At 45.1% G+C, this 15,888-nt stretch overlaps 1 protein-coding gene across 1 annotated transcript; it reads left to right on the forward strand.

The window, feature by feature from the left end:
* The first annotated feature begins 228 nt into the window (after window positions 1-228).
* On the forward strand, window positions 229-15,839 carry TEPSIN (TEPSIN adaptor related protein complex 4 accessory protein). The gene is made up of 13 exons (XM_044673041.1): window positions 229-273; window positions 1,929-2,001; window positions 2,514-2,605; window positions 2,865-2,958; window positions 4,496-4,563; window positions 4,943-5,021; window positions 5,247-5,318; window positions 8,806-9,009; window positions 10,181-10,355; window positions 11,317-11,430; window positions 11,874-11,952; window positions 12,771-12,905; window positions 13,523-15,839. The coding sequence occupies exons 1-13, from the start codon at window positions 229-231 to the stop codon at window positions 14,108-14,110; spliced, it is 1,818 nt and encodes a 605-aa protein (XP_044528976.1). The 3' UTR covers window positions 14,111-15,839.
* The last annotated feature ends 49 nt before the right edge of the window (window positions 15,840-15,888 follow it).

Here is a 15,888-nt window from a genome sequence, read left to right on the forward strand (position 1 = left end):
ACCGTGACCCGCTTCCCAGTCGGATTCACTTGCTTCTCTCAGAGTCTTGCCATTGGTTCGTTTCCCTCGTCTGTTTCCGTTCTCCGACTTCGGATTGGTCTGGGATCAATTTGTTTATTAAGAGTGCCCTCGGGGTTCCGCCCCACCATGAGCTATTGGTCTATAGTGCCCGCTCCAGTACGGTGATTGGCGGAAGTTAGTGCCGGCTGGTGAGGGTGTCCGGGCATCATGGCCGCTCCGCAGCTCCGGGACCGGCTCAGCTTCTTACACAGAGTGAGTACCAGCCCGGATCCGAGCCCCGGAATCCAGGCCCATGAGTTCACCCGATACCCAGGAGACCTGGGCTTCGGCCTTCACGCTGCCCTCGCCTCCAACCGGAGCCGTTTCTCCGGCAGAACTCACCTGACCTCCCGTTCTCGGGCAGAAATCCTGGCAGGGCCTTAGGTCTCCTGCGGCCTCTGACCTCCCGCCTTTCCTGCCCTTCTCAGCCAAGTCTGCAGTCTCAGGCCTCCCTAACTAAGGTTGAGAGCCCCTGTCTTCCCCACTTCAATCGGCTACACGTGCCGAAAACATCTGGGTCTCAGTTTTCACCTCTGTAAAATAGGTTGGGTAGGCTAGAAGGTCTCCAGTCTCCTCTCTAGCACCAGCTCTTGTTGTCCTGTGATCCTCATCATCCCCTTCCACTGTCATCCAAACAAGGCTTTAATTCCAAGATCCTCTCCTTTTGATAAGGGTTTGCTCTCCTAACCCATTCCACTGCTGGACCCGAAGTATGGTTCCTTTCCTCCTAGTCAGTGTCTCCACACAGTATTTTCCTATTCTGGATCATTTGGTCTTCTTTCTTCCTTATCCAGACCTAGAACCCTCCTCTTAGTAATTACTTCTCTTTTTATGTCCTCTCCAAGTATCTCCTCTCTTCTCACCTGAACCAAGAACTCTTAACTTCTTAAGCCTGAAGTTCTTAGCTGTGATCCATGAACTTTGTTTTCTAAAATAGTCTATATTTCAGTAGAATTAGTTTCCCTTATAATTCTATTTCATACATTTAAAGGAGAATCACTCAAAGTACTTTAAAGTTTTATTTTGTTTGAGGGTAAGGACAAATCATGGCATGACAGGGAAAGACCGTTACCCAAGTGCCTTAGTTGTGAGAAGACAAAGAAGGTATATCTATAACAGTGTTAAAGTTTGGTTAGCAACAAGACAGAGATTGTCCAGCATCCAAGAGGAGGACAGTCAGTTTTGTCTGGCAATTGAAAGTCTTTTAATGACAGAGCCATGTTGCTTGAGATGCGGTCCATGCAGGTGTTCTCCATTACTCAGAGCTGACATGTTTGGTCTGAGTTGGCCCATGGTTCTGTTCTGGTATATGATTTTGACAGTAACAGATTGATAGCAGCAGAGTTCATCCTGAGTGTACACCTGCAAAGGGCTATTATGCCAAGCTCATAGCACATCTTGATTGATTGAGATATGCTAGGTTTGTTCCTGGTGCTGCTAGGTCTGGGCCTGGGGAACATGACAACTCAGGAAAATGAAAAGGCATTAGCAAGGGGTTAATTTTGGAGTCTTGACAGTTCTTAGAAAGGGGTCCATAGGCTTCACAAAACACATGGAGAAAAGATTCAAAATAGTCATTACTCTGAGAAAGAAACTCATAGGCTTTACTAAGTCAGTATTGACCAAGCACCTGTGATGTGCCAGCTACTTGGGGATACAGAGAAAGGCAAAAACAGCCCTTACCCTCAAGGAGCTAATAGTCTAATGTGGAGACATAGCAACACCAACATGGTAGAGGTTCACATTCTTTGGTGACAAGACCTCCCATGCATGGAAAGAACTGTTCCTAAATAGCAGATATAGATATATAGGGGTGTTTGTGTGTGGAAAGTTTACCAATGGAGTGTGGTTCTCTTGCTTTTATCTAGCTCCCAATTCTGATGAAAGGGACGTCTGATGATGATGTCCCATGCCCTGGCTACCTGTTTGAAGAGATTGCTAGTATCCTTTTCCCAAGAAGGAAAGAAAAGCAGGTTTTGGGACAGGCCATAAAAAAGCTATGGGGTTTGGTTAGCAACAAGACATCTTGGAACCCATTATGTATTGGTTCAAAGGCAGAATAGTTGTAAAGTAGGTGATGGGAGTTAAGTGACTTGCTCAGGTTTACACAGCTAGTAAGTATTTGAGGCCAGATTTGAACTCCCATTTCTAGGACTGATTAGGACTCCATCCACTGAGCCACCTAGCTGCTTCCCAGCTACAGTTTTTGGTAGGATCACCTATTGTGGATTATTGAATTACTTAGGCAGCACTTTGAAGTGGTTGGGTGATGGGGCCAGGAAGACAGAAGAAGCCTATTTCCTGTGTCTTCAACTAAACCTAAGTTATAGTTTTTCCTCAAAAGAAATGACTATAGAAAAAAAGTAGATTATACTTGGAAGGCCCAATTTTCCCATCCCCTTCAGTGCAGTTTGGAACCTGATTGTCCTTTCCCTAACATGATTGCCTCCCAGAAATTTCCCACGAGTCAGTGGGAAGCAGCCAGTGTCTGTTGGAGTACCTCCTGAATCGCTTGCAGAGTAACTCCTGCCATGTTAAACTTAAGGTAAGCAGGATTGAGGAAGAGGGGGGGGACCCCTGACTGGTTCTCAGGGCCCTGGTTGAATCAGACAAGCCAGACCAGAGCCTAGACAGGACTCAGTTTCCAGAATGGTCCCAGGAGAAGCAAGAGGATGATGGTATGGCTACCAAGCCGGGATGTTTGTGTATGCTAGAGTAGGGCATGAGACTTTCTAGGCCCTGGGGCTATGTCATTGTGTTTGAGGTACAGCCCAATGTGGCCTTTTCACATTTTCTCTTCCCAGGCCCTGAAAATCTTGCTGTACATGTGTAGCCATGGCTCCACCTCCTTTCTGCTCTCACTCAAACGCAATTCTTCCTTCATTCAGGAAGCAGCAGGTATCAAAATTTTAGCACTAGTCCCTATTGGGGGATCATAGAGAAAAGAGGGGAGGGTTCAGGTTGAATATTCAGTTTCCTTTCCCTATCAGTTTTAGATTGGAATTTGACCCTTTCCTAACATTAATTAGGAAACAGTATTGTCATTTCACAGAAATCTGGATGGTAGGGAAGACTATAAAAGTTTGGTTTCAGAATGGAGAAGGTTTGAACTCCATCCTACATCCCAGACCCTCAGCCTGGTTTGGCCCCTTTCTACTCCTCTGGGACTGTTACCTGGAGCCAGTTGAAGGGGGAAATTGAATGACAATCTGAGCCAATGAAGGGACAGTTACTGATTAAGATAAAGCCTGCCTAGGAGCTGGGGAAAGGGAGATTCTGAGCAAAAAAATAGGTTGATCTAGAATTGGGTCTTCAATTCTTAACTCTTAATTTTGGTTCCATCAGTCTTTCCACATTAAATGTCTGTACTCAGCACTGATTAAACTTTGTCCTCTTGGGAAGAGAGAAATGAAAAGCACTGACAAGAGCATCTCCCTGGAAAAATGTTAAAGGCTCTTAGTGGTATGTCCTTGAGTAGTGTTGGCAAACCCCTCTCTGTGGGCACTAGCTTTCACCCCAACATAGAGTTCACTATAGAAAGCCAGAGGGATCCTGGGCTGGCTGCTCCCCTCCCCCTCTCCATGCAGCTTGCAGTTTGGGTACTTGGTCTCTAAAAGGTTCGCCATCACTGTCCTACAGAATATATCTCTAGGATGGGCATCATTGCTGCTGCCTGTTCCAGCCAGCTGCTCTGTGACTGGAGGAGTGCAATGGTAGTAAGGCCCCTCCAATGTCTCCTAATCTGTGCCTTTGATCAGGACCTCATTTAAACTTGGCACTGATAGATAGTTAGCTCTCTAGTTCCTGAAAATCCCCAGAGAAAGAAAGTTCACAAATTTCCTGGAGGCTAACCCAGAGAGATCCAAGTGCTTGAGGGAAAGAAATCTTAGAGCAGTGATGGCAAACCTTTTAGAGACAGAATACACACACACACACACACACACACACACACACACACACCCTGGACTGAGTGCTGTGCCTCCCCATCTCACCTCCCCCCACTTAACCCAGAAGGGGGAGGGAGGAAGTGTTCCCATTGGCTGCTGGGCAGAGGTGCAGTGAGGAATGTCCTCAGGCATGGAGAGGGTTTGAGGAACAGCTTCACCCTGAGTACCTCTGGCTTTCTAGTAAGGAATTCTGGCAAGGGACTGCAGCCATGCCCACAGAGAGAGGACTCTGCATGCTCTTTTTGGCATCCATGCCATAGGTTCCCCATCACACTCCTACAGAGTGGAACAGAGAGACTGCAGAGAAGTTATTGAGGAATGCAGGAAGTGGGGCTTTTTGGAGCAATCTAGTGCTCATATACAGAGAATCATTTCTAAATGGACTGGAATCAAGAAGTCATTCTATACATTTGGGAGTAAATGGCATCTAAACTCAGAGCCTCAGGTTTTTTTTTTTCCTTCTATTCCCTGTCTTCTTTGTTTTGTAGTATTTGGGGGTCTTCCAGATCCTCTTCATGGAAACAGCTTGTATCAGAAGGTCCGAATGGCTGCTCAGGTGAGTCTCAAAGCTAGGGTTTAAAGTTAAGCAATGTTGGACAAGGAGGCCTCCCTCTGGGTCCTAGCCTATTGAACATTCTAAGTTTGGGGAGAGTCATTCTGGGGTCTCAGAATTGGTCTTCCAGTTTCCTTTTCTTTCTCACCCAGACAGTGAGATCATCTTTGAGGTGTTGCTTGCTGATATGAGGACTCAGGGACAGAATTTCCATTCATTATTGTTTATTCAGGCCCCTTTAGCTTCTCACTCAGTAAGGAAGAGATCCTGGGGCTGGGGGCTCCAGAGCCCAGAGTGGAGACCTGGAAGGACAGCAGAAGGCAGGACCTAGAGCTGTGGTAGACACTAATGGACACTGATATATTTTCCATCCCTCTTCTAGGACTTGGCAAGTGCTTTGTTTTCTGATTCTCTGTTGCCATTGCCTTCCACTCAGTCTCCTAGGCCCCTTCCTTCAACAGGTAAAGTAGATACTCCCTTCTCATCTTCCTTTCCCTTTCAGTCAGTTTCCAGCCCCTTTTATCCCTGGGCCCTTTTAAGTCAGTTCTTACTGAGACAAAATGGAGAGAATCTATCATCTCTCTTTGTTCCCTTCTCCCTGGAGATCCTCTATTCAGTGAATGTAGAATTGCTCCTTAGAAAGACCAGCCTCATTTCCAACTGAAAGTGTTTTTCTTTCTCCCAAGGTATGGGCTCCCAGGCCAGTTCCTATAGCACCCTCCAAGGCTTTGGCTACACCAAAGACAGGGGAAGTTCTGGTGAGTATTTACAGTGGAACTCCATTTCCAGCCCTCTTAGTTCAGAGGCTTCTCTTGCTGATCTTACTGCTCTGTCCATCTGAAGATGGCATGGGCCAGGCAGCCAGAGGGTCTTTTGGAAAACCAATCAACAGAAATAAGGTAGGTAAGGCTTTATTTGCAAAATTTCAAGTGCTATATCAGGGAGAGAAAAAAGCCTAGGGTATCTTGATTTCTCTGAAGCACAGTTCATAGAAATAAAGGCTAAGGACTTTGAGGACTAAGGATTTGGCAACACTGTTACCAGGGTTTAGAGCCATGCTCAGGAAATGGGCACTGTGGCCTTGACCTAAGTTCAAGAAAGTTGAGAGCTGAGTCTTGGGTTGGTCAGAGAGGAGGCAACCTGAGGCTTGACTTCCAATAATATCTGGGACTATCGAAGTGGTCCTCTGACCTTCCCTTCTCCTCACTAGATTCACATTTATTTTGTCTTGTTTTTTTAAATAAGATCAAAGAATGTTGAAGGGTGGGAAGAGGGGAAGAGTGAGAAAGTGAGAGTGAGCTGTGGTATAATGCTATAAGGAGTGTCAAATTAGAGTCAGGAAGGCCTGGATTCAAGTCCTTCCTCAGAAACTTACTAGCTGAGAGACCATGAGCAAGCCACATAAACACTCTGCGCCTCTCTTTCATTATCATCAAGAGAAGTGTAGTATAGATTAAACTGTTATGAACACAAGAGGATTGTGTTATTAACACAATCAGAGAAGTACTGTTGTTTAGCTAAGATATAGGAGCAGAGATTTGCTTCCCACACTAGCCTGACAAAGCTTCCCTGAAGGAGTTAGAATTCTCAAGACTGACTTCAAACCCTAGTAACAGCTCCTAGCTGTCTGTTGGATTAGATGTAACTAGGAAGTAGGTCTTGACTTCCTAGGACCTTAACAATGTTTATGGGTTTAGCACCAGCTTGATCTAGATGTAATTTGATCAACTAGGTTGTTACCATGATCTGATTAGGATTATCTGTTGTCTTTAATAAGGTAAGTTGTCTAACTCTCTCTCTCTTTTTTTTTTTTTTTTTTTTTTTAATTTTTATCCTGGGACTCCATTCAAGGAGCATAGGGCCACAACCAGTAGGCAATGGGACACATAGTCGCTCAGGGTCACCCAGCTGGGAAGTGTCTGAGCCCGGACTTGAACCTAGGACCTTTCGTCTCTAGGCCTGGCTCTCAATCCACTGAGCTAGCCCAGCTGCCCCTACTTGTCTAACTCTTGAATAAGACTATTAGAGACTTGAAGATTAACTGGGTTTATTTGGGTAATTTGACAGGAAGGTAAACTGAGAGATGGAAGAGAGGGAAGTAGGTGAACCCTGATTAATCTTGCCTAAAAGTATAATAAGTTATGTTAATATTTAAATATAAAGATGTCCTAGGTGCAGAGATCAAGGGACTTTTGAGAGTCTCCCTTGACTCTGAAATTAGTATGGAATCTGTTTGATGCTGAGCCCAGGGAACTATAAAGTCTCCCTAGGTCAGAGGCTATTTTTGATTCTTGATAGTTTAATAAGGTGATTTTATTTGGTAAAGTTCATGTAGCCTATCAATACTATGATTATTGATATAGTTAGCAATGTAGTTAACCCTGCTTGCCTGCCTATATCAATCTCTCTCCTCCTGAGGCCCAGATAGCAAACACCCTCCTGCCTCCCCACTATTAATATTAAAAATGATAAAGGCTGGTATAAATATATAAATTAGTATTTTAATTAAAGCCATGTTTATAGATAAAGTTATCAGACCACGCGCTTGTAAGCATTCAAAACTGCCGCCTCCATTACTGTCTCCTCTTTCCTGGCCATGGCCTACTCGCAAAAGAGACCACTCCCTCCTAACCCAGGAGATTTAAACTCTTCCTGCGTCGACGTAGACCTCCCCATGCCCCCAAAGACCCGGAAACGGAAACAGCTGGACCACGGGAAATGTAGTTTTGATACATTTCCCATGTCCATAGAAATATATACACTTCTAGATGGCTTTTCCCAATTTTCACTTTTACACAACCCAAAGAAGAAGAAGTGGGGTTGAGGGGTCTGTGCACCTCAATTTATACTCCTTTCCTAACTGTCAGATTGGCACATGCCCAGGGCTGCTTTGCCAGGTTCTGAGTTCTAAAGGGGCAAATTGCTTTCTGCACCTACAGAAAATGGTTGACTATTTCTATACATTACAGTATGCCCATTTTGTCTTATGTGGATCTGCACCTTGTAGCATCTCATGTATCCATGTTCAGATGTTATTGGCATGTAATGTCTATTCAATGGGATTAAAGGAAATATATGCAAAGCAATTTGTAAACATAAATAAATATGTGTGTGTATATACATATATATATGTATATATGTATGTATATGTATATGTATAAATCTCAGCTATGAATATTCCCTGGAAAGGCCAACAGATACCCTCTGCTCTAACCTGCTGGAGCAACCTCAGGCAGCTGAAACCAAGTGATTCAGAGACTTCCCAAGGGTCAGTCACCCAGGGAATTCTAATGAATCAGGGAAGATGACTTCACTTCTTTCTCTTCTGTTTCTGTTACTTTTTTTTCTTTCTTCCCCCCTATCTATGCTTTAATAATAATATCAGTCCCTTAAATTTGTATATCTTTAACTTTTCAAGATACTTTCATACCTGTCATCTTGCTTTATCTTTATATATGAGGAAACAGAATACCTAGAATAATCAAGTGATACCTTTAATTTGAAGCAGAGCAGATACTAGAAGTCAGTCAGTTCCCTCCAGCTGCTGCTGCTTTTTTTTTTTTTTAAACCCTTACGTTCTATCATAGAATCAATACTATATATTGGTTCCAAGGCAGAAGAATGTTCAGGGCTAGGTAATGGAGGTAAAGTAATGTTTCCAGAATCACACAACTAGGAAATATCTGAGGTCAGATTTGAACCCAGGCTCTCCATCCACTGAGATTCCTAGCTGCCCCACCTCCAGCTTATTTCTTAGCCTGACTGTGTGTGCGTGTGTGCGCACATGCATGCATGTGTATTTTCTTAGTTGCTGCTCCTTAGCCCTGGGGTAGAGATTCAGTGTTTTGAGGGAGCACAAAAATACAGTCCTACTATAGCTTTGGGAATACTAAGATGTTGTCCTTGTGGTCAGATGTGGCTAAGCCTGGGCTTGTCGGGTTCAAGAATCAGGGATTAGGCAGAGCATACTGGGAAGGATATAGTGCCAGAATTATCTTCTTGTCCTACATGACTTCTAGTCCCTCCTAAACTTGGATCCCACCCCGCAGAGGCCTGATGTCCCTAGGTAACATCAAGTGACTCAGCTTTCATTTCCTGAGTTCTAGAAGCAGAGAGCAGACCACACACACAGTCCTGGAGGAAAACATCTCTTCCCTCCCTGTCTCCATTCCCAAATCTTAAGTCAGAACTATAAATTGGGGGTTTGGATCAGACTGTGATCCTCTCTTCTCTCCTCTGGCACAGGCTCTGCAGGTGAAGCCCTTCTTAGCACCATCCAGAAGGCTGTTGAGGTGGTGGCTAATGCTGTGCTCCCTGGGCATGAGAGCTCCACTATCCAGAGTCAGGTGCTGAGGGAAGACACCTACCAGCCTGTAGTGGCACCCTCTGCTGGCCACGGTCACTTTGCTCCTAGGAAACCGCCATCAGTGCCCACCCAGAGTGTCCGAGGTATGATCCCATGGATGCTTCTCCTCTTCCTGTTTGATTCTCTCGCCACCCATCAATGAGCAGATTTAGGGAGAATGACCACCCCACAGAAGAGAATCTAGGTTCCATTCCTTGCCATCAGGCAAACTTTTCTTCTCTCCTAGGACCAGAAGTCCATAAGGATAGGGATAGAACATTGCCTTTCTTAAGCTAACATTGTATAGACAACCTACGGGTTGAGGGTAGAGTGTAAAGAAAGAGCTGCATGAGGACAGCTAGGTGGCACAGTGGATAGAGTGCCAAGCCTGGTTTTGGGAGGTCTTGGGTTCAAATGTGATCTTTGCAGCTATGTGACCCTGGGCAAACTACTTAATTCCTTTTATCTAGCCCTTGCCCTTCTGTCTTAGAATTGTTACTAGAATAGAAATAATGGTTTAAAAAAAAAAGCTGCAAATTCAGTGATGTGAACTCAATGACCCTCAGCAATTTAGTGAAGGATAAAGAGATGGAAGGTAAGGACATGGAATCTTCTATATGATAACAGTGAGTTTCCACTTATATTGTCCTTGCTGGGGCTAACTTCATAAGTTAGTGAGTGAGGAGATCTAGGGAATCCCATATCTCAAAGGTTCTTAGCCTGATTTCTCCTGTGTTCTGCCTCACCTTGTGCTCCTCAGCTATTTTCATCCCTTAGCTCTTTACAGAATGTATTTGTAAAAGTCTTCCCAGTTCTCTGGAGAGGTTATCATCATCAGTCCCATTTATAATGACAAGACTTGGCCTCAGGAGGGTAGGCCTTGTCAACATTGTATAGAGCTTCAGTGGCAGGACCTAGACTTCAGGGCCTCAGGGTTGACCTCATGCCCGCTCTCCTTTTGAGCCTCACTTCCTCTTTGGTCTGCCTCAGCAAAATAGAAAAAAAAGGCATCTTTAGGCCTTTGAGCAGAGCCGGCTCCCATACTCTACCTGGCACAGTGCCTTGTACCCAGCAGATGCTTTAATAAATCTTTGTTGTATTGAATTGACTTGAATCCAGCAGATCAACACAGACCCTTCTCCTCAGGGGCTCTGCCCTTTATGGCTACTCCCGTGGAGTCTCCGATGGATGGAGTCCCCATAGAGCTGAGGAGCGGGTGACATGGGAAGGACTGAGGCTCTTTTTGGGGCTTATCTGACATCCCCATTTCTGCAGTGAGGCACCAGCCTGGGCAGGCGGGGGGCGGCTGGGAGGAGATGGACAGTGACCCCAGCTCCCAGAACTCATCTCAGGAGAACGGGGAACTCAGCAGAGCCTCCGACTCTGGAAGCAAATCTGACAGCGATAGCCACTCAGGAGCCAGCCGGGAGATTGGAGATATAACAGAGAGGTAAGCCATCACTGGTAATTTGGGAAGTTGATGGTCTGAGCTACTGCAGCAGAAGGGGTCTGTCTTTGTCAGGTTTCCCTTTTATTTCTAGGCAGGGATCAGTGGTCAGAGCTACTTCTGTTTTAGTTGTCTCTCTAGAAATCTACCTGGAGAGACGTCTACCTTTTTTCAGCAGAGGGGTGGTAGACTGTAGGAATGGGATGAAGCATACGTTTTCAGACATGGGCAAATTGTTGGTTTGTTTTGTTTGACTATACTAATTTGTAACAAAGGGAGAGAAAGTTTTATTGTGGGAAAGGAAGAGAGTGTATGTATATCTGAATCTTTAGGAAGAACAATCACAACAATAATAAAAAGAATCTCTCCCAGTATGAGAGACAGACAGACAGACTCCAACCAACCAACCTAGAAACTTTCCTGGTCCACATCTTTTCTTTCCAACCAACTTTCCCTTTACTAACATTGAATTTTTTGGGACCTGAAATTGGACATTGGATCTAGTTCCACTCTCCCAAATTTGACCACTAAAGGGAGATACTAGGAAGGTGAAAGAGAAGACAATTCCCTTCTGACTGCCTAGATGCCCCTTTACTCGTGACTGTTATTGTCCAATGACTACCCCTGCTTGCCCACTGCCTATACTCCTCAAAAAGAAGTACATTTCAGCACAGCAGCTCATTGTCTAGGTGTGCATCTGACTTGATTTCCTCTTCTGTTCCACTGCCTTGATTTTATTTTGCAAAGGTTACATCCATGTATCCCCAGTTGGGTTAGGAAATAAAAGTCAGAGTTTAAGATAGGGTCCAAACAACCATGTGACCTAGTGCCTGTAAGGTCACTTGCTGATGACAAGGGGATGAGTCGGAACTCTTGAACCTTTCCCTCTGTGACTCCAGCCACCCAAAATTCTCAGCCTCCAGTTTCTGGGGAAAAGTTTACATGAAATTATGCTTTCTGACAGGGTAGAGGCTGTACCACTGAGTGACTGTCTACAAGAGATGAGCCTTGTGAGCACCGTGACCCAGGGACCTCGGGTCTTTCTGACTCGAGAGGAGGTGCAGCATTTCACCAAAGAGTGAGCCACTCACACCTTCTCTGCACTCATTGCTGCTTCTTCCCAGGCCTCTGTTTCCCTGAACTGGGGACCTGACCAGTTCTTGGAGGGAGGTGGAGAGGAAATAGGGGAGATGATCCTAACTTTTGGAAGCATAAGACTGACTGAAGCCTGAGCCTGGGCTAAGTGCCATCATTCTTCTGGAATTAATATTCTGGATGATCAGAGTCACTTCCTACTTCCATACACTGCTTTCCTTTCCTGGTCATGCTAATGCCCAGAGCTTTAACACCAGCATCAGAGGCATAGTCATATATTTCCCCCTGTGCTGGCCTTCCCCAGGCCTGTGGCCTCCCTCCTTGGTCTGTCTCCCTGATGATGGCCACCCCCTACTCTCCCCAGCATCCTGAGCCTTCTTTGCTAGATCTTTTTCAATAGAATCACTTACCTTTTCTCTCCTATAGGTGTGGGCTGCTCAATTGTGAAGCAGTATTGGAACTCTTGAACCGGGAACTTGGAAGAACCAATGAATGTGTTCAGATGGTGAGAGGGATAGGTAGAGAGTGGGAGGCAGGGAAGAAAAGGAAGGGAATAAGCATGTATTAAGTGTTTACTATGTGCCAGATTCTATGCTAAGAGCTTTGTGAATATTATCTCATCTTATCAACAACTCTGTGAAGTGGGTTCTATTATGATCCTCATTTTACAGTTGAAGAAACTGAGGCAGATAGAGGTTCTCTGATTTGCCCAGGGTCACACAGCTAGTATGTGTCTGAGGCTAAATTTGAACTCTGACCTTCATGATTCCAGGCCAAGTGCTCTATACTGTGTTGCTTAGGAGCCTATAGTGACCACCCAGATTGTCTCTCCAATTTCCCTGAACTTTCCCCAGGCATGTATAGCTCCTTCTTTTCCAATCAGAATGCTGATAGCTTTGGTGGCTGTAATTCAGCATGATCAAAATAGGGAGGCCTTGCTAAACTGTTTGTCCTTATCTCTGTCATTTTCCTCTCACCAAGTAGTTGGAGAGAACATTAGGAGTTGGAGAATTGTCCATTAGTCACTTCTGGAACTTTCTTGATTCATTACCATTTGGCAAGCCCTGGGCACTAAGAAATTAAATGGTCAGGAAGGATGGGAGTATGGAGGAGAAGGCTTACTCTGTGTCCTCCCCTCACTCTTGGGTGAGAGAAGAAAAGCCAAGAAGGGAGCCAGGCAAGCATGAAATCAGGCTGACCCTGGGAGTGGTCTCTGAAAAAGGCAGCAGGTGCCAGCTCTCCTCTTTTGCCCCATGGGACAGACATGGGTTTGGCAGCACTTTGGGGAACTGTATGATTGACCTTCCCTCATCTTCTCCTCAGAGAGCCATGTGTGCCATCTTCTCCCTCATGTGCTCCGATCTGCTTTCTCAGGACCATATTTTCTTCATCATCCAACCCAAGCTGCAACAGCTTAGTGAAGGGAGCCCTGGCCCTGTGACCAACAAGGCAACCAAGGTGGGTAGCTCTCTGGCTTAGTTTTGCCTGCAGGTGTAAGTAGGCTGTTGGGCTTGAGTGTAGGATAACTCCTTTTTCTTGGGTCATCATGGAGGCAGCATCTTTGTGGTTTCTCAAATTATGCAAAGAAACATGAAGCTATTAAAGGGATTGGTTCTTGCTCCTTCTGTTGCTTAAAAGAATGAATGAAAAAACATTTGTTGTTATTATTTGTTAGATCTGCTAACCCAGTCCTCTTAATCAAAGTACCCAGGGATGGCAATGATGAATGTGACAAGTAGAAACAACCAGATGGCTGTGGAGGAATGATTAATCTGCTTGTTCTACTCTCCTTGGAGCCATAATTCATATTTCTTTTTTTTTTTTAAATTTTAACTCTTAACCTTCCATCTTAGAATCAATACTGTGTATTAGTTCCAAGGTAGAAGAGCAGTAAGGGTTAGTCAGTGGGAGTCAAGTAATTTGCTTAGGGTGCTAGGAAGCATCTGAGACCAAATTTGAACCCAGAACCTTCCATCTTGAGGCCTGGCTCTCAATCCACTGAGCCACCAAGCTTCCCCTTTCATGTTTCTTTAAACCACAGATGATTAAGTTCTGCTTTCTCTCCCTGTTTCCAGATTTTGAGGCAGTTTGAGGCCCTGTGCCGAAACCATCCCTCCCACAAAAGACCCCTGTCACAGGCCAGCGCCAGTTCATCTCATCCCGCTCTTTGCCCAGCTGACCTGCTGACAGATGTTGCTCCTTTAGCTGGAGGCGAGTCATTTCTGCAGCCAGTGAGTTCTTCCTCTTCCCTGCCCAGGGGCACAGCCACAGCATCCCCAGCAGACCAAGAAATAACAACTATCTCAGCACAAGGAGATATCACTCCTGCTAAAAGAGGTCTGGAGGAGGCTGAGCCCAGATTGGTAGGTGAACATGGGACTGGATCTAGCCAAGATTCTTCAGGCACTAATGCTGCAAATGGCACGTTGGAGCCAGACATTGTTCCTGAAAGTGGCCTTTTGGCCTCCCCAACCATCCCCTGCTCTTTGTTTGCCGGCCTGGAGTTGGTGGCTCACACAGGTGTGGTTGTGACTGGGGCTGCTAGAGAAGAGCCTCTCCAGCTAGCATCAAGTTCTGAGGCTCCATGGAGATTATCTAGAGGAGCCACCTCACAGGAGGCTCCTAGTCCAGAACTATCTGCCTTCGCCTTCTTAAATGCATGAATGGCCAATGCTGCAGATTGGGCCATTGCCCCTTGTCTTCCTTGTCTTGAAAAGGACTTTGCACATCCGGCTGCCTATGACTATCCCCTGGCTTCCTTCTCACCATGTATGTTACTAATCTGTTCACAGGCCCTCTGACTGCCCCCAAAACGTGATTTCCCCTCTTGTATTTCTGTCATCTTCCATTGCTGTGTCTGCATTCCCCCTCCCAGGGGAATTCTCACCACCTCCAAGCCAATTCCTAGTGATGGCAACCCTATACTAACTAAGCAGACCACTGGAATAACTAATTAGAAACAGAAAGGACCAGTGCTCAGCATGGGGTTTTTTGATCAGCAACAGGAAGAGGAAACTATTTTAGATATACAAGGAATGCCCTATGTGGTATTTCCAAAGCATTCAGAAAGAACTGAAACTGATCAATGCTAAACTTTATTCAAACATTAAGATGAGTGAGCAAATATGATCCCTTTTCAAAACCTGTCGTTCCACCGTTAATGTTTGTTTCCCTCTAGTAGAGCTGGTTTCATATTTCATAATCTTACATGCCTTATATCTGTGTAGTTTTCCATGGAACTTTTAAAGAATTGGGCCACTAGTTAGGCCAATCAGGATTATTGTTGGACCCTCATAAAGTGCCCCAGCCACAGAAGGAGCTCTGGCCCTCTCTAACAGTCAAGGACTCTGTTTAACAATACTTTATGGCCTTAGGAGAGAGGGTGAATCCTAGACCACATTGTTGGACCTTCTTGACTTTGGGAAAGGGGAACAGTAAGGAAACTTGGCTTTCTTGAGCTATACTTATCTCAGAGACACAGTTTGTGAACTCTCCCCTCTCCTCAGAGCTTATACCCAGGCAGGCTCATGGTTAGTGTGTCTCCAGATCCTTTAGCCAATTTAATGATCTTCTGAACATTCAACCAATCCCTTTCTGGCTCTGTCTGGGAGTACATATTAGTACTCAGTTGCACAGTTTCAGGTAGAGCATTATAAAGTAAAGAGCTCATTAAGCAGAAAAAAGAGGCCTTCAGTCCTCATAAGATGTGCCTATCTTGGCTCCTTAATGATCAGGAGGGTTTGGAGAGGAAAAGCTCCTATAAATCCATAGAATCTGAGTAGAGAATCTTTTGGTTGAGTTCCCTCCTGGGAATCCATTCTATATCCAGCAAATACTTCCTTTATCTATTTCACACTGATAGCTCAACCCTGAGTCACATTGAGGGCTAAAGATACTTGAATAAGTGGAGTAGAGAAGTTGTATTTAATCTCAAATGGCCTTTGGGTATGTTTTAAGGTCTGTTAGGTAAGAAAACAGAAATCTCCTATCCATAGGTGAAGATAACAGGCCATAGGCTTTGGCCAGAGCTAGTATAATTTCTAGATCATTTGAAATTGGGTGGGGGAGCAAGATGGATGGGTCTTACCTTTTTTTTGGAAGGCAGCAACTGATATTTGATGGAATATAGCCCACTGCACTGTCCTCTTTTCCTTCCACATCTCTCTTCTAGCTTTGGCCTGCTCATTTGGATTTGGATTCCTATGGTGCTCACGAGCAGGTTGCAAAGGTGCTTCCAGAAACACTGGCCTTCTACTTGTTGGCACTAGGCCTAGCTAGGTAGGGTCACTCACCAACTGCTCGGTCAATACCTCTAGAGCAAGAGAACTCTAGGCAGTTTTGCTCTTTGTGATTTAGAAACCCCTAGAAATCCCTTTGTTTTTATCCTAATATTTGTGTGTGTGTGTGTGTGTGTGTGTGTGTGTGTGTGTGTGTGTGTGTG

Source organism: Gracilinanus agilis, chromosome 4 (assembly GCF_016433145.1).
Source record: "Gracilinanus agilis isolate LMUSP501 chromosome 4, AgileGrace, whole genome shotgun sequence".
NCBI lineage: Eukaryota > Metazoa > Chordata > Mammalia > Didelphimorphia > Didelphidae > Gracilinanus > Gracilinanus agilis.

What these genes read in the sequence shown, in the direction of transcription:
- TEPSIN (XM_044673041.1), top strand. Translation starts at nt 229, where the DNA reads ATGGCCGCTCCGCAGCTCCGGGACCGGCTCAGCTTCTTACACAGA. An exon ending in ATTGGAGATATAACAGAGAG is followed by an intron (nt 10,356 to 11,316) that starts GTAAGCCATCAC and finishes GCTTTCTGACAG; the next exon opens with GGTAGAGGCTGTACCACTGA. An exon ending in GTGCAGCATTTCACCAAAGA is followed by an intron (nt 11,431 to 11,873) that starts GTGAGCCACTCA and finishes TCTCTCCTATAG; the next exon opens with GTGTGGGCTGCTCAATTGTG.